Below are 26,774 nucleotides of genomic sequence, written 5' to 3'. Positions count from 1 at the left end.
GAACTACACAGTCCCTACAGTAGGGCTTTTTCTGTTTGCATTCACACACTAGTAGCCCAATGATTACATGGCCATGAAGTAATGAAATGGACTGCATTGGTATTTAGTTACTAGCTACTGAAGTTTATTGACAATCTAGAAGCTCATGGTATCAGAAAGCATTTAAAAAATAATCAGCAATATTAATAAAATGTCATTTTTACAGGGATTTTTAAAAGTGCTTCTGCTGCCTTGGCATCTGCCAAAAGGCCCTAACTCAAAGTAGGAGCTCAAAATAGCTATAGGAACTGCGGTCAGAGGAACGTTTTAATCTCCAGTTCCATGCTGTCCGCATGCATGAAAAAAGGGGTTCTAGGAACTGTATGTTCAAGGAACTGCAAAAAGTCCTTCCGGTGGAAAAGTGACTTATGTGCAGATAACTACAAATGCTCATATTCTTGTAAGGGGACAACAGATGAATAGGGAGGAGTGAAGCCTTTGGTTAGTCTGCAGTACCTCCATTGAAGATGACTTCGCCCAGACAGTCTTTTGGCACCTTTGACGCACATCGTTTGTGACAATTGAATTTACAGTCTGTATGGGAGAAATTGGTGAGCTGTTAGAATAAGGCAGTTCGGAAGGGGTTGCGACCACTGTGTCATTGGTCAGACAACAAAAACAAAACAAAGACAAAGGACAAATATGAAAACGAAAACAAGTGGAAAGAAGAAGTGGAAAGAGGCCAAAGAAAAGCGCGCTCACCTTTACATTGCATTCCCTGACGGAAGAGCCCTTTGAGCAGGCGCTTGCAGAACTGGCAGATGGTGGGCCGTGTGTACGTGTGGATGACGAAGGTGTGCGGCACCTTGACCCGCCCCAACACCATCTTCTCCATCCAGATGGGCCTGCCACTCCATGAGGGGATGCGCTTCCCAGCATCCTGGTGAGGGCGCTGCTGAGAGACAGAACGCAGCCCCAAGAGAGTCTTTCAGCCATGTCACGTTTCATTCACATCCAACCATTTAGTCCTCATTCACAGACAAATAGAGTAAGTATGGAGTAAACATTGCACATTTAGATTTTTTTTTTAATGCACGGAACCAGAAACTTCTATCAGACATCTATCGAGAGAAAGGCCAATGGAAGTGATTACAGTGAGTGGCCAGATATTTTTGGTAGCAAGAAACTTGTATCACAAGCACAATTATCACTCACTACATACACTCTTTCAGGGTCACATGATAATGCAATCTTCTCTTAATCAGAGTCTGTTTCGCCATCATGATCATTTGTGCTGTTCGTTATCTTTCATGTAATTGTGCCTACAAGCCCCGGCTGCCTGCAATTTATTTTTCCCTTACTGGTCAGAGAATGAGGAAAAAACAGCCAGTGTCTCAAAAACTCTGTGTTTCACTAATTAACAGATGGGATAAATGCAGAGACAAAATGAATATATAAAACTGATTAACCTATAAAACTGATTTACATTCACATTTACTGATTTACAACTTAAGCCAAACACTGCAGAAAGGGCCGGGACTTATACATGTGAGAAAATCAACAGAGACCTGATTCAATAAACCTAATTCTATTTCAAAGACCTTTCATTATAGGCCAACACAAAAGAACATGTTCTGTCCCTGGCTTATGCAAAAGGAGTTACACAAGCTCCAAAAACGGGGGTGCGACACATTCTGCTCAATTTTAAGCTCCTTTATGGTCTTTCGCAACCAAGCCCAAAAATATCTACCTGGCCCAAGCTGGCAGTTAATATTAGAAGCAAATCGAGGTTTTAAAAGCATCAAATTGAGATGAGCTGAAGCATGCTGCAGCACATTGAATCATCAATTAAAAACGGGATAATGGGCCAGGAGAGAGCCAAAAAAATGTATCCGCAAACCTAATTTTAGAGATGTTTGTTTTGTTATTGGAATCGGTACGTGACTTAGCCTATAAATATGCACATACTTGGCAGCGTGTTCCACCGTTCTGTTCTAACTGGCACTGCTCTGAGTCTGACCTTGCCTTTTGAGAGCCTGGATGTGCTGCTTGACTCATCATCAGCAAGTCAGGTGTTCCATGACTTGCCAGCACCCGTGTCGCAATACTGCTGATAACATAATGCTATCTTTTCGGCACTGAAACACATGCAAGTGTCCAGTAGTAGTGTCTCATACCATAACTACTACGATCTGGAGCCACCTGTGCCTTACCTCCTCTTGGACGGCCGCGGTATGCTCTACAGAGGGGGGCCGTGGGATGGACAGGGATGGGCCGGGCAGGGACACGTTGGACAGTCGCCTTTTCCTCACCCCACTGCAGTTGTTTGGGATTTTAAAAGCACATCGCTTGTGGTAGTTCAAACCACAACCTGAGGACAAAAGGACAAGAAATAAAAGAAAGAACATGACATGCATGCCTGAACACTGCTCTTTCCATCATCAAAATGTAGTCAGTGCTTGTGCATGTACAAACTGTGGTGTCAATATCCTTCAGTCAACGTGGTGGCCATGCATGTCTCAACACTGCTCTTACCGTTGTGAAAATCTAGTCAATGCTTGTGCATGTACAAACTTTGGTGTCAATATCCTTCATGGCCACCAGAGGGCTCTGCAGAAATATAAGAGTAGCATTTGGCCAAACATATGGAAATCACAATCTGGATACCTTCTGAGTGGCCAACCCCCTGCCCCCCCCCCCCCCCAAAAACCCTGACTTGGCCAGGAAGAAAAGCGATCTGCGCCTGAGATCCCTGCTCTTTCAACCCACGATAAAAATACAGTCTGCCATCTTCTCTGGGATACAGCTGTTAATGGACTTACGGAGCCTGTCCTTCAGCACAGCTTACAGTCAATAATCTACTCCTCAGTCTCCCTATATGATACCTGGAGACTTGACTTAGGGTCATACACATTCCTGTTGCATGAAAGCGGCTCATCTGCCAGTGTGTGTGGGTTGAGAGCAGGAGCCTGCGGAAGCTGAGCGCCCTCCCTTTAAAGGGCTGGTCCGACGGCTGGCATGTAAGCACCCCGGGCTCCGCTCATAAAGCCCCAGATTTGGCCTTCAAAGCTGGGCTCCTTTGCGCAGGAGGAAGTCCACAAGGACATGGAGACAGATATCCCGCTGCACACTAAAGCCCCGGCCAGGGCCTGCAGAGGCAGCCCGTGGAGTTCCGTGCCTGGGTTTGGTAAACACTTGCCATCGTGGCCTTGCCTCTCTCAGACAACAACAACAGCCTTGATGTGCACATCGCTTAAAAAACAAGCCCTGCTGTGGTGTTGTGCAATTGTGCATACAGCGTGTATATGTTTGCCCGTGTCCAAGCATGTGTGTCGCAGTGCTAGGGGAAGGTATGAGTCCTGAGTATGTGGAGTATGCTCTTTTAAGGGAGTGCCCTTAGTGCTGTTTACACGTACCTCACTCTATGAGTAAACAAGGAAATACAAAGAAAAATAGCTATTTCATATATTTGGTCATTTATTTTATGCTGTCACTGATAAGATGCTTTGTTGCTTTTCTAAGAGCACTTCCCCTAGCCCGCAATATTTCCTTTCATCAGTGAGATTTGTTAATGTGTAATTCAGGACATATTTGAGTTTTTAATGTTTGTCTGATAACTAAGCATATTTATCTTTTAGACAAGATTCAACCGTGAGCCAACTCCTGATATTTGGCACAAAAGATCTTCTGAGTGCGGTATGTTATAATTATGGGTCTTGCACGCAATGGACTGGTGAAATGGACTAATCTGTGATCGTATGTCAAAGTCTGCAAACTTGCATGTAAGAATGTATACATGTATGTATGTGTACGTGTGTGTGTGTGTGTGTGTGTGTGTGTATGTGTACATGTGTGTGTGTATGTGTACGTGTGTGTGTGTGTGTGTGTGTGTGTGTGTGTGTGTGTGTGTGTGAAATGGTGTCAGACTATACCTTCACATTTAAGGCCTTGTCGGACTAGACCCCACAGCATCTCCCCACAGTAGTCGCAGAAAGCTGGTGCTTTATAGGAGTGAACGTAGAGGGCATGGGGTCGAATTTGGAAGTCCTCCACTGTAGCTTGAGCTGTAAGTCAGACATAACTTACAACACTGAAACTCAAACTAAAGGGAAAATCAAACACAAGACCACGAACCAAATCTAAGGACAAACAAGGACATAAAGCACACAGAAGAAGAAAAAAAAGAGAAGAAATGACATTTTGATTTAACAGAACTTCTAAATAACATTGGTCAGGCTGCACAGAACCACATGACTTCGACCATAACATGTGCTGCATGTGGACAAACATCCATAGACGGTAGCCCGGAGGGGACAATCTAAATAGACACCACATTATTCATGTTAGCAAGTCTCTTTGAGGTCAAAATTTAAAATGGATTTTAAGTATGTTTACACTTGGCACTGGCAACACAGCCAGCATTGCCATGGCTTGCTCTGTCAATTGACATTTGAACAAGAGCAGTTGCAAACGTGAAGTGGCTGCGGTGGATGAGGCTGCAGTGAGCGGGGGTGTTCAGGGGGAGGCGCTGCTGAGGCGACATTGGGCACAGATGGCTGGTGTCGTCTGTCATCCATCCTCCGAGTTCATTAAAACTGAAGGTGTCCTGACCGCCATCACTGCTTTTACGAGACCCAGCGAGCAGGAGGCCAAGCCCCTCTGTAACACACTGCTCTTGTTATTCAATAGGCCGAGTCAGTCGGTGATTCACTGCCCTGACTCACAATACTGGCCAGGTCTAAGCACCGCAAGAAATGCAGATTTGGCGGTTTCGTCCCAATCCAGTGGAAATGATGGCAGAGCCACCAATCCCATCACTGTTACTCATCAGGGAGAAGTCCTGAGCTGACAAAAAGGGAAAAGTGATACCACTTTAGGCCATAAAGTTACCTAATGCTCGCTCAACATTTTCAGGAACCTGGAAGAGAAATTATTCCTTGAGAGATGGAGATTGTGAGCTAGAGAGTAGAGAAAGACAGAGAGAGAGAGAGAGAGAGAGAGGAAGAGAGTAAACTGGAGACACTTCTGTGAATTTTTGACGATCTTTTCCCTTGCACCGGGTCCAAGAATGTAGACCATTAGTCTGACAGGAAATGGACAGATGGACCTTCATTTGACCTACAATGTCAATTTGACGTAATGGCTGTCTCTGGAGGACCTCACCCCATCTAATATTTATTTTTTGAAAGCGGATCCAATTAAATTCAGCAAGAACAGTTAGATATTATTGGACTGCAATTCATGGCTTTTAAAGACAGGTCTCAATGTGCCTGTTCAGCCTGATATTTGGTCCTGATAAGTCTCAACACAGGGCTATTCATCCCCAAAGGATATGAGGCTCATTTCACTTGGAGCAGTGTCCACCTCTATGGCTGCGTTTCAGCTAGATACTGTTCCAAGCGTCTTTTAGGTTTCATTAAATTGCCAGCAACACAGTCTATAAAGGAGCCTGGTGTTTTTATTGTCTCTGATGAGGCTATGAATCAGATGAATGAATCAGATTCGTGCCCATAATTGGCCGAGGGAAACCTGAGCCAACAGGGTTTGGCCCCAATCCTTTATAAAAGGAGAGAGATGTGATTCAAGTTTCTGCCAGCTAAAACCAAGACCGCTTTGGCTTTTGGTTGTGGCAGTCACCTTGTGGGCTGGCAAGTATTTTCCCTGCCATGTCAATCCTGAGTCTTATGGGTGAAATTATCTAATGGATAGATCTATGCATGTAATGAAGGCATCCAAAATTATCATCCTGCTAAATTGTTACATTTATTATCCCGCTGCTTAATTGTACCGAATTTCCTGACTCCAGAAATTAAAGTTCCTGAAGATAGGTTTGGGGAAAACAAGATCATAAAACTGATGTGGCTAAAATATATCTTACCTAAGCACCTTGTACAAATAGCTAGAGAGCTGCTAAATACAGTACATTTAAGCATTATCATTATATCATTTTTTTTGTCTTGTGTTTTGAATAAAATGTTTCTTCACCTACTCATCACCAATGTAAGAAACAATTCAGAAACAAGCTCCATTGAAATGTTATAGACAGGAAGCATTGCCAGGACATTATGGTACAGAATAAAATACTGTTTGACTCTCCATACATCTGTGACATGTGAGGGGGGGGGGGTGCATCTTGTAAGGCGGTACATCTTTTCATGCAGCCTTTTGTATGGCACAGAGACAGTGACCAATCAATTTCAGGAACAAAATGTCCAGAACTATCCCTAACAACTGGCAGTAACATTTGAAATTGAATAGAAGAGCTCTCTTTCTTCCTCTGAATCTCTTCTTTTCTCCCTTCTTAATACTTCAAAGGAGTGAAGCAGAACACTTTGAATACCAGCGAGTTACATGCCAGGGAGCAGCCCAGAACATTCAGACACAAACACATAAAAGGGGCATTCATGATGGCCGCCAACACATTCATAAACAAATCACAGCTTCAGCTTTATCACTGCTCATTAAAAAAACTTTCAACTCTTCAAGTAAGAACATAAAACAGTTGGGACATCATGAGAAATCTCATCATGTAGTTACATTAAAAAGGTGAATCCTACCTTCACTGGGAATTTATGTTTTTAATCAGCATAACTCAGTGTATCCCCCCACCCCCCCACCCCCCCAAAACATATATAGCATCAGGCACATTTGGGCGATGAAATAATACATGGGGCATAGTAAATTGCATAATACATCATATAAATAATACATCAATTATATTAATAATAAAAAAGTGAGTTCATCTGTATAGCTGACTTTCCTTTTGAGATTGTTGATAGTGTTGTGCATCACGCACAGAGTCTGTCCAAGGCACTCTTCCCCAAGGACTTCCTCCCTATGGACCAACGCACTCTGGCCCTTTCAAGTGATGCTGCTCACATCACGGTTTATGTCTGCACTTTCCAGATCCGCTACCGTCACTTCAAGCAGCAAAATCGCACTCTCGCCTTTGAGCCTGCTGCCAAGGAAAAGCACTGCATTTCTCAGTCAGAGGCATTCGGTCGAATATAAACGTTTTGTCGAGAGGAGTTAAGAGAAGGACCTAATGAATAAAGAACATTTATGGAAATAAATTACACCTAGGATATAAAGTGCTCATGAAACCAATGCAATAATGCTTGTTTTTGTGTCTTGGCATACAATCCTTCCTCTCAAAACTTGCTGATTTGGAATCAGCTCAGCCCTCGGTAGTAGTAGCAATCTCTGTTACCAACTGCAAAACAAAGCAACACAACCAACCTTGAAATCAGTTGCTAAGGGCTCCAATGTGCTTAGGCACCCCCTGGCAGGAGTCACTAAGCCAGTGTGGCCTCATGCCGCGGGGAGGGTGTGTGAGGCAGGTGTGGCAAAGTGCTCCCCAGTGGAGAGGCCGCTGAGAGAGGAAACCCACACCCGTTACAGCCACATCTGCTAGACTGCACACCAAGCAGGATACAAAAGCCATTCGTGACAGGAACCAACGAAGACCACAGAACACCTGTAAATGCTGAGGCCAACTGTAAGAGTTGGGGAAGAGTCACAAGGGGAAGAGCCCAGTCTCCATGCTCAGCTAACTGTTTTTGTTGTTTGTCCTACAAGCACAATCGCAGGCTATTTTTTTACAGTGGCTCGTTGACAATCTAACTCTACACTAATGTTTAGGTATGATAGGACATCTAGGAACTGATATGCCTTAAGACTGGACAAATAAACTGGATCAGGTTTCCAGAGTGGTAAAATTATAAGAGAAAAAAAAATCAACCAATTAATGCTTAGTGGGATTTTTGCAGTTGGGTATTCTTGAATGCATAATCATTCAAGACATACGGACACTTTTGAAAATAAAGGTGATCCTGTTTCATCCATGAGCCCACTGGTAAGGACCGGTTTAGAACTGTCTAGAACTGAAGTGTTAGAACAGTCTGAATAATTGGTGGATGATTGTGTGTATGCTTGTGTAAAATCATGTGGCCTTAAGAAAGGAGTTGATCTCCCAGACTTTTCATTGAACTTCCACCACAACTGCATAATTGTACAGCACAATTACGTCATTGGGCATTGCATTTTCAAAGTTGGAAACTTTCCATGGGAATTAACGGGAATATACGGTAAAAAATGGGAATTAATGGGAATAAACTGGGAATTTTTAATATGGCAAGTTAGTCAAAAATAACTTAAATGTAGTGGACAAAACCCCATCTTGCAGCATAATATTAATTAAAACAGCCTGATTTAATGCAATTTCAGTCGAATTTCTACCCTGCACATACGTCAATCACATGCATACAGCTATCAGCATAGGTATAAAGGAAAGCTATGGTGCGTTCATGTGCATGGGGAAAAAGAATCTCATGTGGGAACAACTGGTGTGAAACTGGGGGATGTTTGCGAACAGAGCTGCCCAGTTATGGGCTTGTCGTCACTTTTGTCGCCATTTAAATGGGTGTACGTCATTTTGCATGAGCTCTAACGGGATGATTAATAATATGCTCATATTGCCTGTCTGATAAAAGCTTGACATCTTTATAAATAATCTTAATCTATGAAGTTTGGGGTGTTATGTTGTCATTATTTTTCATATATTTTTTTATTTGGTTTACCATTTTCTGGGATTCTGACTGGACGAAGCAGGCAATGTTCCAACCAATCGGATTTTGTTGTTGAGTGGCGTGGTGTATCTTGGGCAGTTCAGTGGTTTAAGTGTTGCTAGCTTAGCACGCTAGTAAACCATAGGCAGAGAATGGGATTCCTGCTAGCATGCTAATTCCATGAAAGTTTTCAATTTGGAATATTTCCAAAACTCCCCAGCTTAACTTCCGGAAAGTTTGCGGGAAGTCTCTGGAAATTTCCCATACATTTTCCGCCCCTTTGCAGCCCTACAAGCACCGCTTAAGCTCTTTTCAGGTTAGCTGAAAATTCAAGCCAGACAAATTGAGACCCATTCCAACTCACCAGAGAGCACGACCTCTATGAGATCCCCTTCATGAATATCTTCAGCTGAAGTGAGCCTCTGGAGGATGTTGTCGGAATTCAGGTCATGCCGAAAGAGAAGGATCTTGTCATACATTCCAAAGAATCCACACTCTGGGAACTAGAGACAGAGAGACAGAGAGACACAGAGAGAGAGAGAGAGAGAGAGAGAGATGATCAACCCCCCATCCACAGATCAGAGCTAACAGATCTTACCCTCTCATGGCCAAAGAAAACAGTGCAGCGCCTGATTGACTCAGGTTGAAAAACATTTTCAGGTGATTGCCGCTGGTGTCTGTACCCATACTTGATGTGTTTATTGATAACCTAACCTTATAAGGTGCATGGTAAATACTTCAATATAACTGCAAAACAAAAGGTACAATCAAGTCATACACTGGGACACATTAATTTTGCTGTGTAGGCTATATACCATAAAGTCATCTTGTATTTCAGAGCAGGTGAAGTGAAGCAGAGAGAAGACGATGTGATGAAAAGAAACATGCTGAACTGTCCTTGGCCCCGCTATGTCTGAGTAATGACCCCCCTCTCCCTGAGATTACCCAAGCCTGGAAGCATGCAGAGCACAGCACAGCACAGCAGCAGGGCCTGGCCTGGCTGTGAGTATGTACTTGGAAGGAACATTAGCCTGGAGTTTGAGCCTAGCGCAGGGGAAGGGCCTGAAAAACATCTGCTTAAATCAGCCCAGCCACAATGACTCACTCGGCTGTTCCCCACATCCCCGGGCTATAGTGTCAGAGGAGCACGTGGTGGGCTGGGGAGAGAGAGAGCGCTGACACACTGCGCTCGCATCGGCACACAGAGGGAGCGCTTTGTCTCCGCCGACGTTTTTAGCGGAGCACCGACGTTTGTAGGGCAGTGTGTTTCTCTGTACTCGTAACCTCGAAGACAAGTCTGCATGAGTCTGCTTGCTCACTGCTTGCTTGTGTGAGATCCTTGTGTGAGGTTTGACATTTATTTATAGTTGTTTTTTTCCATCCTTTCTATTGATTTTGTAAAAAAAATTTAGTTGTTTTTTTAGTTTTTTAGTTCAGCAAGCTAAAAGCATTCAACTACTGTAAGAACACATGACTAAAATAAAACTGCATTTAATTTAGAAGGTCATTTAATCTTTAGTGTGTGAAATAATTATTTACAATGTATAACCTCATCATCCAAAACAAGATTTATCCTGCTTCTGTATAGCCACCGGTCATCAGCATTCCCCCATTGCTCTACTGTATTTCCTATGCAACAGTTGTGAGCCTGTCATGATGATGATGATGATGATGAGGCTTGTTTTGTGGTATCAGTTGGAAATGTGACAAGACAACTCAAGCATTCCCACGCATTTAAGCAATCTTCTCACACCTTGTAGTTAAGAGTGTGAGAAATGCTCCAGTCACTGGGCAGTCTTGGTGAGGTGGGATTTTCCAGTGCTATCTCCAGGCATGCTGAGTTCAAGGTTCTCTCCAGTAGCAGTAAGGTAGCTCTGGCCACTGGGCCATGTTCCATGTGCACACAGCTAAGCTAATAAGCCAACAGGCCACTGGAAAGCAAGGGAAGAGGGGTAAACATCCGGAGGGAGGAGAGAGAGAGAGAGAGAGAGAGAGAGAGCCCATGTGGGCTCCTGTACAGTATACCGTGCCAGGATGTGACTGGAGTCTGTACTGACTCACTTCCTCTAACAGATAGCTACCAGAGGCTTCTTAGTTCATGTGCAGATGAGTATGGTACACCAGCAAGTGTATCTTCCTGTTGTTGGGTATAAGAATGCAAATAATTCCAAATTAAAACTAAATGTGTATTTATCCTTGTTATGGAGTACAAAAACAACAACAATACTACTACTACCACTGCTACGAATTAACTTTTGCTGTTACACTATTCAAGGAAACATAACAAACATGTATTCAAGGAAGCATGACAAAATGCTCTCAATACTTCACAGATAATTGAACTAAGTGAAATATGCACGTCAGTAATAACAAAGCACATTATGTTTGCATATGTTGAATATACATTTTAAACTGAACATGTAATTTAGGTAAGTATTTGTGAGCTACTTATCCCATTGCCTAAATGAATGCAACATATGTAATGCTTTTACTTTAATTAATAATTTGTAATGATATGGAAGATATAGGGCACAAACATGCACGTGTGTATTTGTGCCCTATATTTGCTATGGCATTAAAAATGATTAAAGTAAAAGCATTACACATGCTGCATTCTTTCATATATTCATATCAACATATACTACGCATACACATACACACACACACACACACACACACTGCAGAGGACCTCAGGCCAGCTTTCTTTTCCAGAGTACTTTCGGTGATTAAGCCAAAAGAGCAGCGGTTTGTCACTGAGACGGAGTTTGATTGCAGGGTGCAACATTACCGGTCGTCCCTGGTCACTCAGCCCTTGACATAGTTACCACAGGCTGTGTGTTAGTTACTCCATCACAGAGGAAACCATACCTTGGGGCCTGCCAGGAAAAATCGCAGTGCTTATTTTGTGGTGCAGAGCACTACCTTTCTTCACTGATTGGAGAGGACACACGTGTTTTGAACCCTGCCAAAAGGATGACTGTTTTTCATTAGTTTCGCAAGATATCAGTAGTGGGGAGTTGAAAGCTGACTGGAGGAAGAGACAGGCCTGGACGTCCGAGGGCCAAGCTGATCAAAGTTGGCCTCCACCAGAGAGTCCTGACAGGGGTAAGCCCCACTGCCACCCAGCATGTCTGGGAAGTCCGTCATGCACAGCTGTTTCCCCGACGGACCCCGTGCACAATGTCAACAGAACAATGCCAGCCATGGTGCCAGGGCCAACGAGGCTCACAGGCACTGGACCTGGCAACCCCTCTCACAGCACCTGCAGCCCTTAAAATGTGCCCCCCCCCACTGCCCTCACCCCCACGGACCTGCCACGGCGGCGTGTTGACATCAGGCAAGGCCACTCAGCTGAGCACTGTGCCCGGATGAGCGTGCCAACACACCATAACAACTCACATGCTCTGCTGTCCGGGAAAAAAATGTGGAATAAAAGAAGACCTAGTGTACTGTGGCTGTTTCAATAGGCCATTGCATTTCTCAGTTATACTGGCACTGTAGGGACATCAGTATTGATATAAAGGCATTACTTTAAAACTCAGGATTAAAAGCTTTAGCTGCATGTGCCACAGTATGGATCTAATCATGGCACAATGGAACCCAGGCTACTGCTAATACCAAAATGGCTCATTGCACAATAAGTGGCTAAAAACATTGCCCACTGGTAAGACTGTGGTCTAACAAGAGGCTCCAGGAACTCCAGTGCTCCAGTGACCAGTTATTTCTGCCCTTAAATAACTCCTACCACATGCTCTTCTGCAAAGTCACAAAACTAGCCTGCTCATGCTCTCAAACAAGGCCATACTCTCATTTTCATATACTCCAAGAATGATGAAAATGCTCTGTTTGTTGGTCGGCTGCCTTACATAATGTCCATCTCCCACAGCTGTGCTGTGCTCTGCTCCTCTAATCTGCACAGGGCGTCTGTGCCATTAGCCATAGGAGATGAGTGTGCACTTCCCACTGGGTGAGTAATCCTGCCGCTGAACAGAACAGAAGCTTCGTCTGAAGGAGCGGTGATGAGCCGGCAGGAACACATGCAACCCGTACAACAATAAGCACTCTGTTCCAATCCTCCTCCTCCCCGACTCTCTCTCTCTCTCTCTCTCTCTCTCTTTCTCACTCGGCTGTCAGATGGGGTGGCGGACAGTGGAGAACATGGGATTTTAGGGGGGAAAAGAAGATTCTGGACAGAGAGAGAGAGAAAGAGAAGCACTTGAGGATGTCTACAGAGCTTGCTCAGAAGGCATGGTGCACACTGATGCATGGGATTCCGGGGCAGGGCACTGGACATTGGGGGAGTTATTCCTTTACCCCACCTTATGTGCTGAAGGGAGCTGAGAACGGGACTCTGCTTAGCTGCGCATAGTGGGCTCATGCAAAAAGCAGTCCCACACTCTGGTCGCACATAAAAGCTCAGGTACTGTATGAGAGGAGCATATCTTTTCACCAGCATGTATTCAGTATACTGGATGCCTAAATTTCCCTCGGGATGAAGAAAATATCTATCTATCTATCTATCTATCTATCTGTCTGTCTGTCTGTCTATCTACACATGTTCTCCCAACTACACAGGTTTATGTGAAAAAGTCTCAAAATTAAGTCATCCAAATATCCTCTAATTTGCTCTAATAAATAATCGCTTCCTAGTAAATATTAGCTATGTAAGTGAATGTATTGTCATTATCGGAAAATAAGTCCCGACAGGGCGAACAACACCCCGGCACGCAGACCTCCGAATGTTGGGAAGGCCCATTCATGTGAATGGAACTTTCTGCAGCACTCTGAAGAGCTGTGTAATAAGTAAGGGATAACGGTCGCCAAGGTGTCCTGTTATACGGAATTAATGGACGAGGGCAAGAGGCAAAGAACTCCCCGATGCGCAGCGTCCAAGTAAGATCTACTTCATACACAGTAGTTGTCCTGTTATTCAGAATTAATAGCCACCCCACTAGCCAATCAGAAAAGAGTATTTCTTCTCTCCGGGTGGTAATTCACTATATCGCATGTGTCTGTAACGTGAAAAACCCACCTCTAGAAAGAGATGCATTGTTATAAACTGAAAGTCCATTTATTTGTAACCTAATGTGTAATCAAACTGAAGCATAATGCGTGTACTTAGTCATGAGCCCAAAAGGCTCCATTGAGTACTTAGGGTTGATATCCATCACATCTATGAGCCATCTGTCCAAAGAAATATGATGTATTACCCAGAGCACAAAATGAAGTAGGAAGTTGGACCTTGCTGGACAATTGCTTGGCCTGATCATGGAGTTATTGTAATCCTTCAATTCCTTAGAGGTAGAGACTGCAGAAGTATCCTCCTGACGTTTAACTTGTGGCAAAAGTTGCACCATTCACCTCTGTAGGCTGTTTGTGGGTTATGAAACCCACCTATAATGTAGACTTGGCCTGGCATCAATCGATTTCTCATTGTACTAATGAGGAAGAAATGCAGTGAGGTGGAGCAAACATATGGGATCAAAACAGCAGTGCACTTAAAGTAAGCAGTGGAAAAATGCAACAGTCAGCAAACATCAAAGGACTCTAAGGTCAGAAGCATAGTTTGTGATCTAATTTACATTTGTTCATTTAGCAGACACTTTTAACCAAAGCAACTTACATATGTCAGTAATATTACAAGGGCCACTCTCCCCAGAGCAGCTCGGGGTTAAGTGCCTGGCTCAAGCGGCACAACAATTAGAAGCCAGAAATTGAATCCACAACTTTTCAGGCTACTGCATGCTAGCCCAGCTCCTTAGCTACTATGCTACCACCACCACCCCTCTAATGCAGCTACTATTGATAAACTTCTCTCTCTCTGTATTTGCACACATTCAGCTCGGCCTCTGACACATCCAGTCCAGCTAAACTACCAAACTGGCAATAATCAAAAGGCAATAATCAAAACCTTTCCCATAACAAGTTCCAATCCAGTGACTCTTTTGTCCAGAAACCTTTAAGCTAACTGTAACTGGCAAAAGAGTAGTGTTCCCTTGCCACAGACCAGCAAATCAAATGTATATTGCATTATTTTCCAGGGTCTGTTCCAAGTCACTCCATGGAGATAATTTCTCTCAAGAAAAGATTGAAAACATTTAATATTTGGAAGAACATCTGCTAAACCTCCTTCTATGCTTAAGTCTTGGTCATAGTCTGGGGAGCATGTGTTTTTGGCAAGGCAGGGAGAAGACTTTCATTTTGATAGAGATGACAGTGAAGCTTCCCTCTGTTTGCATCCCAAGACCCATCAACCCTTACCTCAGACCATACTGAGCACGGCGCTCCCTACGGCTTCGCAATGGGAAGGCGGCACCTCGACATTAGCAAGCCCTGGCCAACACTCTTTCCTTCCCAGACGTTCCCCCACTCAACCCCCTTACCACACAACTACCCAGAAGCTGGTTGAAGGGAATGGGGTTTGAGCGAGACTGTCGACTCTACAGTAAGATAACATGAGTGGCTGAGACAGGGAGGATGTGTGAACACTGTACACTCACTGGACAGAGAGGGTTAGGTGTAGAAATGATTAGGCGATTGGCACCGCCACCGATTCTGTTACAGCTCTCGGAAAAGTTTGAGTACAGCCGAGGGCCTGCTCCGGAAAAGAGCGTTGAAGAGATAATTGAAGGGAAGATTTGGATGTGCAAACTTTTGAAAAGTAAATAGGGGAGAATTTAATTAGCCTGCTGCTGAATATGCTGTCATTACTCTGCTGAGTTAATGGCTGCGGTGACTGGGGGAACTGGTGCCGGACTGAGGTGGAACAGTCTGACACAGGAAGCCAGCGATCTGTAGGCAGTTAAGAGTGCGGCTTGCATCTTGACACCTCGCCTGTTTTGGTCACACTTGCTTAACCATCAGGATATAAAGTGTGTTTACAAACCAGGGGAAGTTATCACCACTTCTTTTCTGGCAGGCACGATACGTTTAATACCTACCATTAGCCATCAGTGCGTCGTCGTCAAAATGGGTGGAGATGAGTTTAAATGAGGACCAGATTTGGCCTGCTGGTGGGTGGAAGAAGCCTGGGAGATCTGGAGTGCAGAACCGGGGCTCTGGGCCCAGACAACCATTGTGACTCAAGATGCTTCGTTATTTATTTATTTGACCCCCCCAAATGTCAGGACTTAACTGGAAGCAGTCGTGTGTGTCGTAAGAAGAGCGAGCGAGCGCAGCGGTCCACACAAAAGCCGAGCAGTTTGTGGGCCACACACACGCACCAAAGACATGAGCGTGGCAAATCTGAATGTGAGGTCTGCTCGTCAAGTTGTGAAGCACAAAAGGGGCCTGGACTCTGCCACACTAATCTCCTGCTAAAGTGATTAATCTACATGGATATGCTAAATCCTGTTAGAGCCAACAGCGGCATGGATAATGGGACATGGCACATTGCTTTCCTTTTGAATAAGAGGTCCAATGCAGACACATTGTGCATTGATTTTAGTTAAGTATAATCCAGGACAAAGATGGATAGTATTATACAAGCTGATATCAAAAATAATAACTAAATTGTTCTGTTCTAAATTGTACTAAATTCTGACCTGATTCTAGAACTCAGCAAATTGAAAAGCTTTGGAAGTAGATTATTTCTTCGAACATTTATGCATATTATGGAACACTAATTTTCTAGCTTTGCTTTGTCAAAAAAAAAAAAGATCAGTAATCAAACCCAGCAGTTTCTCCTGTCTGACATGGACCTGGATGTTGAATGTCTGTGCCTACCAGGGCAACTCAAGTGACCAGAGGCCGAAGCTGTCATTGCTAGAAGAGTGTGTTAACCAGGAGCCTGACAGAGTGGCTGAGTGATGGCTGGACCAGAGGGGGCTGGGCTTATGACCCATGTTGACTGATATCTCCACTGAATTGAATGCAGACCAAGTCTCTAGGGCTGTTGTTGTGTCGGACACTGATCAAATGAATTATTCCCGAGGTCTTTTTAACTATACACAGAATAGCAAGACATTTTTGTGCTTGGGGTGATAACTAACAGACATGTTAAATGTTGGGTTTTCTTAAAAATAAGAAGAAAATGTCACACACTCTAAAAGTTGGGTTTTAGAGTGTGTGAATTTCAAAAATACCCTTATCCATTGACACCAGGTAGGTGTGGTCAGGCTATCCTACAGGAATAAATAAACAATGACCCAGCTTACTGGGTTAACAGAAATAATGGCACATCATGCTGGGTTAGGAGAAAAGAGAAGAATTATGTTAGTCACACTCCAAGCTTTATCCAAGGTCGCTCTATCACATCAACAGCCGGTTTCCCATCAGTAGCCTACATCTGCTATAGTAGACAGTGCTCCAAGACCTCTGCTGTTCTTTTAAGGCTGATATTACAGCAAGCAAGATTGAAAAAAGGTTAAACACACACATTTCCCTTTTTCAAAATATTGCCTGCTTATATCTTAAAACAGATTTATTTGAAATATATATGTTACTGTGAAATGTTTTTAATCATGCTGTTTTATATTTCTTTAGCATTGTAGCCAATATATTACTCAGTATGACTCTTTTGACCTGATTTTGATATAATTGGTAAGGGCTAGAGCTAGATACAATGTTGTAAGGGGAGAGATAGATACAATGTTGTCCTAAATTCAAATAGTGTCCACTTTAATGCCCTCTCTTGAATGAAAATGTGAAAGATATTTTCTGAGCACTAACCAGCGGTCTTTTACTTTAGCAGCATTAGGATTCAGCCTAGAAGAAAACACTCAACCCAGCATTTACTGTCTGTGTCTTTTGCACTATTCTATATATGAGAAACTATAACGTGATCATCATATTGTGTTTTAATCCCCATTTTAAATAGCCTACTGTATCACAGATACACAGATATATCAAAACCCAAAAGTTGTTTTTAAAATCGAATGGCTATTATTTTGCTGCTAAAGGCGAAACTGACACATTGTATTGTACTCTTGTTGTTTTATGTATTTGTTTTACACCAAGGACTCATTTTATGATGGATTAGAGCACAATTCATTTAAACGAGAGCAGTAGAAATGCTTGGCTGATCTGAGTGAGTAGATGATTCAATCAGCAGCAATACCAGCTACGGATGAAAAACATGATTTTCATGCCATGCATGTGTGTGTGTGTGTGTGTGTGTGTGTGTGTGTGTGTGTGTGTGTGTGTGTGTGTGTGTGTGTGTCAAAACATTTAACACCTCAATGAGCTCAACACCATTCCTATGATGACATTCCAAAATAACACTAGCACATCCAAATACATGATGCGATAACAGATCGGTTGAATTTTTTTTTTGTTTTTGTTTCTCTAGGGCATTTTTCATTTTTTTAAAAGCAACAATCCTTACAATCCCTACAATCCTTGACCTGTAGAAGGATTAGTGGTCACTGAAGTGCTCCTCACACTAATGATCCATGATATTGATCAATGTAATTAGTTTATATAATGCAGAACGCTGTTTAATCAATTAAACGCAGAGCTACAGTGGGGGTATAGAGATACTATGTATTATATTTGACCTGAATTCAGTTTTAACTGGCTCCATGTTGGTACTTTGTTTATTAGTGCACCTCAGAACAGTAGCGTTGAGTAGAGAGCAGATTAACATGGAAGTCTTTAGGCCGTCTAAAGGTCAAGTGGTGTTTGGGCATTTTATGCTGCCTAGAGAGGTGGCTATTTTTCCAGATAATACCGCCAGCCGGCTGGAAATCATGGAAACTCCATTCATGCCAGTGTGTGAACGGTACACATCCGGTTGTGCTGTGTCGAGTGTGTTGTGTAATGTTCCCGTTAATCTTTGAAAAAAAAAGAAATGCTTTCCATTAAACTGCACTCTCTAAAACACCTTACTGCTTGATAGGGGCTTGACTGCTAATGCAGTCCCCTAATCTCCATGGCCCAGTAACAGCCTAGAACGAGCCTCCTGCCCAGGGGCTGGTGGACTAGAGTGACAAAAAGAAAAAAAAGGACGAAACAGGAAACGATTTACCCCCTCAGTGTGTTACATTAAACTTAATAGAGTGCAGAGGGTGGCATCGTTAGCCTCTATGCTAACTCAACGCCACCGACAGCTCACACGGTTCACAAGCTGGTGGCCAAAGGTCTGACCAGAAGTCAGCTATCTGCGTTTCTCTTGCTCTCTATGTCTATCACACAGCCTCTCTATCACTCATGTTCAGTCTTGCTCTGGTTTCCAGGTCTTTCCCTTTGAGGCTCTTCTTGTTTTCCCTCTCACTTTCCCCCTCTTTCATCTCTCCTCCACTCTTTCTGTCACTCCCTTCATCACTCCACTTGACTACTCTAACTCCAGTGCTCTGTTACGGATTTTGCTCTTTCTGTTCCTCTCATTTTGTCCCTTTTTTTTATTGTTCTCGGCCCTTGTTGTCTCTCATTTCATTTCTCATTTAATCTCCAAGTCACACACACACACACAGACACAGACACACACACCCTCCCAGCTGCAAGCCTTGGTGGCTAATCTCCACTTCAAGAAAAACCAAAAAGAACATCCATCACGCTTGGATACTGGCTCTGCGTTCTGTTGTTTTGCTTTAAACTCAGTTGCTCAGAAATGTCTCGCCATCGCAAGAGAATGTGCTTCCTTTTCGTATACCATTTCCCAGACTTCCTTAATGTGTTAGAAACCACAGATATTTAATATCAGATGGATCACTCATCTAATCAGAGAGTTTCGACTCTGCAAGTTTGGTCGGCAGAGAAAAGACGTAATCCAGGGCACAGCTAAGTCTCATATTTTTCACAGTGCTGAGAGGATTTAGAGTAAAAAGCAAACATTTAACATGCTCCACTGTGCTTGGCACTGTGCATGTTTCTGCCATTGACTTATTTAATGATGTAATGTTATGCAAAGCATAATAATAAATACATAATGAATGAAAAGGCTTATATGTGAACACATCAAATGAGATGAGTGCTTGCCTTGCACATCCAGTGTGTGGACTGCTGTTGATATAAAACATTGCCAACTGCTGCTGACGTGGTGAAATCTCTGCACTCTCCACTGCCCTTGTGGTTTACCTCCAAACCACCAAGCAGAGCTGTTATAGTGAGATATATAGTACCTGTCAGATACCTGCCAACACAAATACACCTAAATTCAAAGGAGGAAATGATGAAACATATTGCTATTGGATTAAGCCCATTTCCCTGTGTGTATTTAGCATTCACTCTTGAGTGAGTTCTCATCTGCTCACCACCGATAGAGTGGAGAGATTCAAACCACAGACATAACCTAGATCAGCATTCCATCTCCACGGAAGAGAATTGACCCTCCTAGGTGAAGAGTTGTCAGACCTCTATTAGTTGTAGAGGATTGCTGTTGGCTAATCTCCTCAAATCTTCTGCTTAGCTTCATTTCTGAGACATTCACTGAATGTGTTACTGCTACAACAATCTAAGTGTCAAATATGTTCTGTTATCTGAGAAGATTTTCACAGGTAAGTAAACGGCTGTATTTCAGATTGCAACATTTTCCTGCAAGGTAGGCAAGATTTAAACAAACAGCTCAGAGCAGACATACATCCCCTCTGTTATCTTAGCATAATATTTTTGCCTGTGACAGCACTCACTCTCCAAAAGTTTGCACGCAAACAGACCAAAGCTCTGGTGATGATGGACAGCCCTAACCACCGTTTGCACTGCATCATGGTACATTAAGAATGGAGTAGTCCATTATATAAAGACATTCAAACAGACTCAAGGTTTTTGGGGACGATTTTAAAATACATTGACAGAACACTCTGTTCTCCATCATTGACCACTGGCCATTAAACATCTGGGGGAAAAGTGGAAAAAGTACTGAGAGGCTGTTTTGTAAGATGGCTGAGAGCTTTCCAGACGTTATGGACAGAAGGCTGGTGTCAAAAGAACCATGAATGTACTTCTGTTCTCCTGAATAAGTTTAGACAGAGAATACAATTTTTGATCATATAATTCAGGGCAATTATGGTGAATTAAAGTGAAGGGCACTATGCCATATAAAAAACTTGACACAGTGAGCATTGGCCTGGTTGCTTCGTTTCTGTGGTCAAGTTTCACTTCCTTGCTACCAGGTTATCGGAACGGCAGATCACTCACCAAGCGGACACAGAGGAAAAGCAAACACTGCTGAAGAAAAACACCCCCGAACGCTGCTTGGTTAATCTGTCCGACCCATGCCGATCGATAGCGCTATAGTGTAGCTAGCAGAGGGGGAAAGCCGGGCTCCATATGGTTTTCATTGTATGAACCTGCCTCTATTAACATAATGGGAGGAAATGTCTCCATTTTTGAGGACTAACAGTGACTCCATTGTTGTGTCTCTGTGACATCTGCGCATTCTGACCTCCTTTTTCTCACAGAGCAACGCGGTGTCGCTCCGTTTAAAACTGTAAAGAGACACGACAAATTAACCAAAAGCCGAACTCTTGACTTCTCCCAAGCGCACTCTGGACAATGAGGGGTCTGAACTTTGGCTCTGTGCCAAGCATCTGCATGTACTCTTAACCAATGTCACGGAGTAAATTGTTTATGTACGGTGCACGGACCTGTCTGTGGCCTCGCCAGTCGACACGCAGAATTTATGTAGGCCCAGAGACCCAGTAGCAACATCCCCGACTGGGGGACTGGAAGCACACTCAGCCAGGTGTGAGAATAGCACAGCACATCAACGGACTGAACGCACATCACTCTCTCACAGAGGCCAAGATTCTCAGGGCACTATTCATTAGAGGCTAACATTAGAATTCATCCTTGACTCCGACCACCCTCCTCTCTTTGTCTGACAAAAATCACACGACAGGATATGTGACTCTAGAACAATTACCCTACTGGAGGAACTATTTATCTAGTTAATAGTTATTTGTGTAATTTATTTGTGTAGAAGCAGACTTTGGCATGTGTGAGCTCACCATTGCCCCTTGGCCATCGCGCTTCGCAGAGGCTGTAATTGCGAAGACTGGTTGTCGTTGCGGACAACAATAGCACTGTGAGCTATGAAATGATTGCTTCTGACGTGGAGAAAATGACTTGCACAAACACGAAAAACAAACACACTTCCACTGAGCAGTGGAACAGGGGGCTGAGGCATGAAGATCTGGGCATGGCGGTGGTGGCGGGGAAGCAGAAAGGTTTGTGTTAAACTGATTATCAGCAAGGTTGCTTCATCAGCTCTTACACATTTCTCTCCGATTGTGTCACACAACATGGGTTTATCTCCCAAAAAAAGCGGGTAGGGTCTTGACTCGAGCATGGGCTTTCGGGCGCTTGCTCACTCTCCAAATTGTTTATTCATGCCTGTATGCTTTTCATTAAGTTCACCACTTTGCATGCTATTAGAGCCTCTTAATGGCCTGTCATTGGAGGCTGTCTGTGTGTGCGGTGTTTGGGTTTGTTTACTCTGGGCTCCAAGCGTCCAGCAGGGACGGCTGATCCCACTTTCCTAGCGCTGCCACTCCGCGTTACTTATGGCCAGAGAAACCTTAAGGGGGAGGACTGAAGGATCCCTTTCATTCCTGTCCAGCATGGAATTGCACGGATCGTCCAGGTCCAGGAGAGCCGTGTGTTTTGGTTTTTCTTCTGGTCCCGATGCCATTTTACCTTTTCCACTTCACCTTGCTTTCATTGTGACATGAATACACACACACACACACACACACACACACACACACACACACACACAGACACACACAGACACACTCCTTATAACAATGACTACTCAGGTCAGCAAAGCAACACGTATATATTCACTGCACAGGCCCACATTCAAGCAGAGCTGTCTGTCAGTCGGCGACTGTTTTGATGGAACAAGGATTCGAAACATTCCTGAAAGCCCAAAATTAGTCGTTCGACCAAAGACAATCCCTGTGGTGCAGCAGCGGCCCTCTGAAGTGCCTCCGTCGGAGAGGGCGCTGAGAGGCTTTCAGTGGGCGCAGAGCGTGGCTGACCTCTGGTCCATTCCCACCGTCCAAGCACCCGTATCCCACACACTCTGCCAGTGGAGGAGGTGCCCACCCGGCTGTGGCGCTGCCTCTCACCCCATGCACACCCCAGTGTAGCAGCAGGCAGTGCCCAGTCACAGAGAGATCACTCATCCCACACACATACACATACGCACATCCACACATATACGCGCACACACACACACACACACACACACACACACACACACACACACACACACACACACACCCATACTCAATGATACATGGATATACAGTACCCACACACTTTAAACCACAAGCTCAGCTCACATGGGGCCCACACACCATCCTACCACATACATCCTCAAGTTCAAACACTTGCATGCCTTCACACTTTCAACCACAGGCTCTTGCAAAAGCACACATACTAAAGGTTACATCCTGATGTTCCAGTCAACTGAGACCTATAGGTTATACACGCCAAAACAGACAGCACACAAACGCACACACAGCACACAAAGACACACATGCACGCACACACACACACAGCACACACACACACAGACAAACTCAGGCACACACTCTGTGGGATGCCTGCAGTTGATGAGTCATGGTGCTGTGTTCTGTCATTTGGGGTGTCTCCTGTGGGCTCTGAGCACTAACCACTCCAGCAGGCAAACAAGAGAAAGCAAAAACGGCAGATGGGACAGATTAGCCTGCCGTCTTCACTCGAGAGTGTTCTATCTCACACAGAACACTTCAGTCGAGAGTGTTCTATCTCACACAGAACACTTCAGTCAAACAAAGAAAACGGCAGATGTTCTATCTCACTTCACTCAGAACACTCCAGTCGAGTGTGTATCTCACAGAACACTTCTATCTCTCACACAGAATCTCACATTTCACTTGAGTGTGTTCTATCTCACACAGAACACTTCAGTCGAGTGTGTTCTATCTCACACAGAACACTTCAGTCAAGTGTGTTCTACCTCACACAGAACATTTCACTTGAGTGTGTTCTACCTAACACAGAACACTTCACTCAAGTGTTCCTGTCTCACACAAATCACTTCAGTCGAGTGTGTTCTACCAGAGACTTTCTAATGATCCCGACCCTTCAAAAAAGTCGACATGTGAATACATTGTACCAATCATGTGGTGTGTTGTAAATACATTGTGCCAATCATGTGTTGTGATCTCACCACTGGAGCAAGGTTGGTGTCAAGAAGCCTTGCGCATGCACATTTCTGCCGATAGATGACCGATAAGTGCCCAAAAAGCGTTACAATATTGCCGCCGAGTGGAGGGACTTGCCTAAAAGGACTTTGGTTCTACCTCACACAGAACACTTCACTTGAGTGTTCCTGTCTCACACAGAACATTTCACTTGAGTGTGTTCTACCTCACACAGAACACTTCAGTGGAGTGTGTTCTACCTGACACAGAACACTTCACCTGAATGTGTTCAACCTCACATGGTGCTGTGTTATTATAGAATGCCTGGAGATTTTCAGCAATTGAATTTCAGAATGTATGAACCATTGTGGCTCTCTCTATCATCTATGGTGCAAGAAATGGTACATGTATCAGTATCAGTCAGAAGTATCTGTAAAATTGGGTAATTATATCCACATCAACTAAATTTACTATGTTTTTGTGTATGCGTTTCAGTCTGGGTTCAGGCAATTTCTGCATGGGGAGAAATAAATTTATTTCCTGTACATTTCGCAGTTAGTTTTGGCCAGGAGCGGAGCACACTCCAATTTCCATCTGTCCTCCCTCCCTCTCTACTCTCTCTCTCTCTCTCACTCTCTCTCTCTCTTTCTGTGTAACACTGCCTGCTCCAAGACCACGGTTACTATAGCAACATTTTAACATGTTGACAACCATCTTCCCCCCTGAATCTGTAAAGAATGATAAAGTGAAGACTTTAGAGCTGAACACAGTTTTTCTTTTCTCTCCCTCCAGGCTCCCCCTCTCCACTTCTTTTCTGGACATCCCAGTGATAAATCTCTCACAACATTTTCCATGGAAATTCAAATGTGAGAGGGGTCATTAGAGCTATTAGCATGTAGCTTAAAACCCCCTCGCCACAGCAACAGCAGCAGCAGCAGCAGCAGGCATCCAGAACAGGGCTGGAAAGAATGTTTCCATAGGAGGGCCGAGCAAGCACAGCACATGTGCTCACTTCGGCCCTGAAACACACACAGACAGGCCAGGCCAGTCCACAATGGGGTGGGGTTCAGGCCACAGGCCACCTGTACTGGATTAGCCTCCCACAAAAAAACCTGCTGGGTTCTGATCAGACAGGAACAGGTATGACTGACCGTTTGCGGACAGACAGACTCATCACCAATGTTTAAATGCCCTTCGCTGCCCTAAACGGCCAGAGTGTGCTCTTGTTACAGGGCAGCTGTGGAGACCTAGCCTTGTGTGAGCGGGAGTCACTGGCCTCCTCCTTCATCACCAGGAAAGCTCCTTTTCGACCCTGCTCTGTTAGACAGCCACATCTGACCATATAGTGTTTCCAGCTGTTGCAGTATTCCTGGGACTAGCATGAAGGTAAAATGTTCATAAAACTGTCTTTTGAGGAAAAGTTTTATGCTTTTTTCCAACGCGTTTGCCAAGAGGACTGCAAACTTCCTTCCCACCCGCACCAGCTTTATCATCCCCACTGAGAGAGGGAGGGAGGGGGAGAGAGAGAAAGAGAGACAGAGAGAGAGAGAGAAAAAGAAAGAAAGAGAGAAAGAGAAAGACTGAAAGAGAGAAATGAGGGAGATTAACTTGGACATACACAGCAAGCTATCCATTTTATGTTAAAGCTCAACAATGACGGTGAAGATGACAACGTTAACGATTCTCCTTTCACCTTGGGACACCATGCCAGACTACAGCTACACTCTCAGGCCTGCAGTATAGAAGCTGGCCTAATGTGTAAATGACCTAATGTGGCAAAAATGTGACCGTAACATACTTGGTTCAGTGGCATTTGCCAGCAGTGGACCTCACCCTCTTTGTTGAAGACCTCATCCTCCAAAAATGTCTGATTGAAGAATGCCGATTGCATGTCTTTCTCAGTGTCATGAACTTTTTATCCTGTGATTGCTCCCTGCAGGGCGGCAGGGCAAGGGCAACAACAAAACAGGAAGTGCTGCACTATCGATGTTTATTCTCCCTACTTCACACCACCCTAAAGTGTTCATTATACGAACCAGCAGAGAGCACGACACCGCAAAGGGTGTAGTCAGTACGCAGACACACAATAGCCCAATAGACTACCAGGAAGTTGAAGCAGCCATTAAGGCAATTCAAAAGAACACATCTTTTTTTCCATTTCAATGTGCACCCATTAATAGACATAAACAGCACTACATCATAGAGATCTATTCAATTGATCCTTATACATCCAACTACTTTGGATACTCTCCAACTCCATGTACTGTAATAAACATATTATTGATGTTACCCCTGGCCACAAACTTGTATGGCTATAGACCATAGACCCTTTCAGCTGCCTATGCTGTGCAAAAATTGCTGGTACCAGAAAGTCAGAGAACCCCAAATTCCTGATAACCATCAGTGAGTGCACTTGCCAGGGTCATTGAGCATCTCTCTCTCTCTCTCCCTCTCTCTCCCTCTCTCTCTCTCCATCGACTGGAGAAGAGGACAGGGGCTGAGTGCGCTGAATCACAGCCAAGTCATGTGGTTTTCACATTTCGCCATCAGATAAATGAGCCCTGTGTGGCCAGCTCTATGTTCCTCCATTATAAATAATTGCTTTTCAACTCTGACTGTAGGTATATAAGACCAAGGGTCAATCGGGGGCTGACATGATACTGCAAAGACACTGACAGAGGTTAGACGCTGTTCAGCTCAAACCACGGGGCGTTCTTGACAGAGACGAAAGAAAACAGAAAAAAAAAAAAAAAATAAAATGTCTTTCAGTGGACACTCTCCGTGGTTGTGTGGAAAAATACATCCTAAATCATATATGATTTCTATGTCCCTGTTAGGAAATATGAGTATATGAAACGCATGTTCGGAGAGTACCCTATATGATACGGTACTATGCGTACCAGTTACCAGAACCAGTATTGACATGTAGCCAATGTGAAATACCATCGTCCTGAACTTGTGACATTCATATTAACCATATGAACCCTTATCTTTTTGGCAAAGTACTGTAGCAAACACATGTATCATCATGCACATACTATAAAACTTTAATATGTTTGAGTACCCTAACAAGTTAATGTTAAAAGCCAACAGTGTGGCAAAGATTCACCAACCTGTGTATTTTCTCAGCTAAGAAAACATTCACAGTAAGTCA

General features: G+C 43.9%; 1 protein-coding gene across 6 annotated transcripts in view; it reads right to left on the bottom strand.

The window, feature by feature from the left end:
• prkd3 (protein kinase D3) overlaps positions 1–26,774 on the bottom strand; it is a 47,985-nt gene that overhangs the window by 15,506 nt on the left and 5,705 nt on the right. For 4 of the 6 annotated variants that reach the window (XM_048228169.1, XM_048228168.1, XM_048228170.1 and 1 more), the window contains 5 exons: positions 8,911–9,049; positions 3,912–4,043; positions 2,193–2,350; positions 742–934; positions 496–573 (listed from right to left, as the gene is read on the bottom strand). In XM_048228169.1, the coding sequence (XP_048084126.1) occupies positions 496–573; positions 742–934; positions 2,193–2,350; positions 3,912–4,043; positions 8,911–9,049 (700 nt within the window). Of the gene's footprint in view, positions 1–495; positions 574–741; positions 935–2,192; positions 2,351–3,911; positions 4,119–8,910; positions 9,050–26,774 lie in introns of those variants that run through there. The other 2 variants (XM_048228172.1, XM_048228173.1) reach the window with 2 other exon arrangements.

This window comes from Alosa alosa, chromosome 19 (assembly GCF_017589495.1).
Source record: "Alosa alosa isolate M-15738 ecotype Scorff River chromosome 19, AALO_Geno_1.1, whole genome shotgun sequence".
Lineage (NCBI taxonomy): Eukaryota > Metazoa > Chordata > Actinopteri > Clupeiformes > Clupeidae > Alosa > Alosa alosa.
The sequence above is the reverse complement of the archived record's forward strand: the minus strand, read 5'-3'. Positions and strand labels throughout refer to the sequence as shown.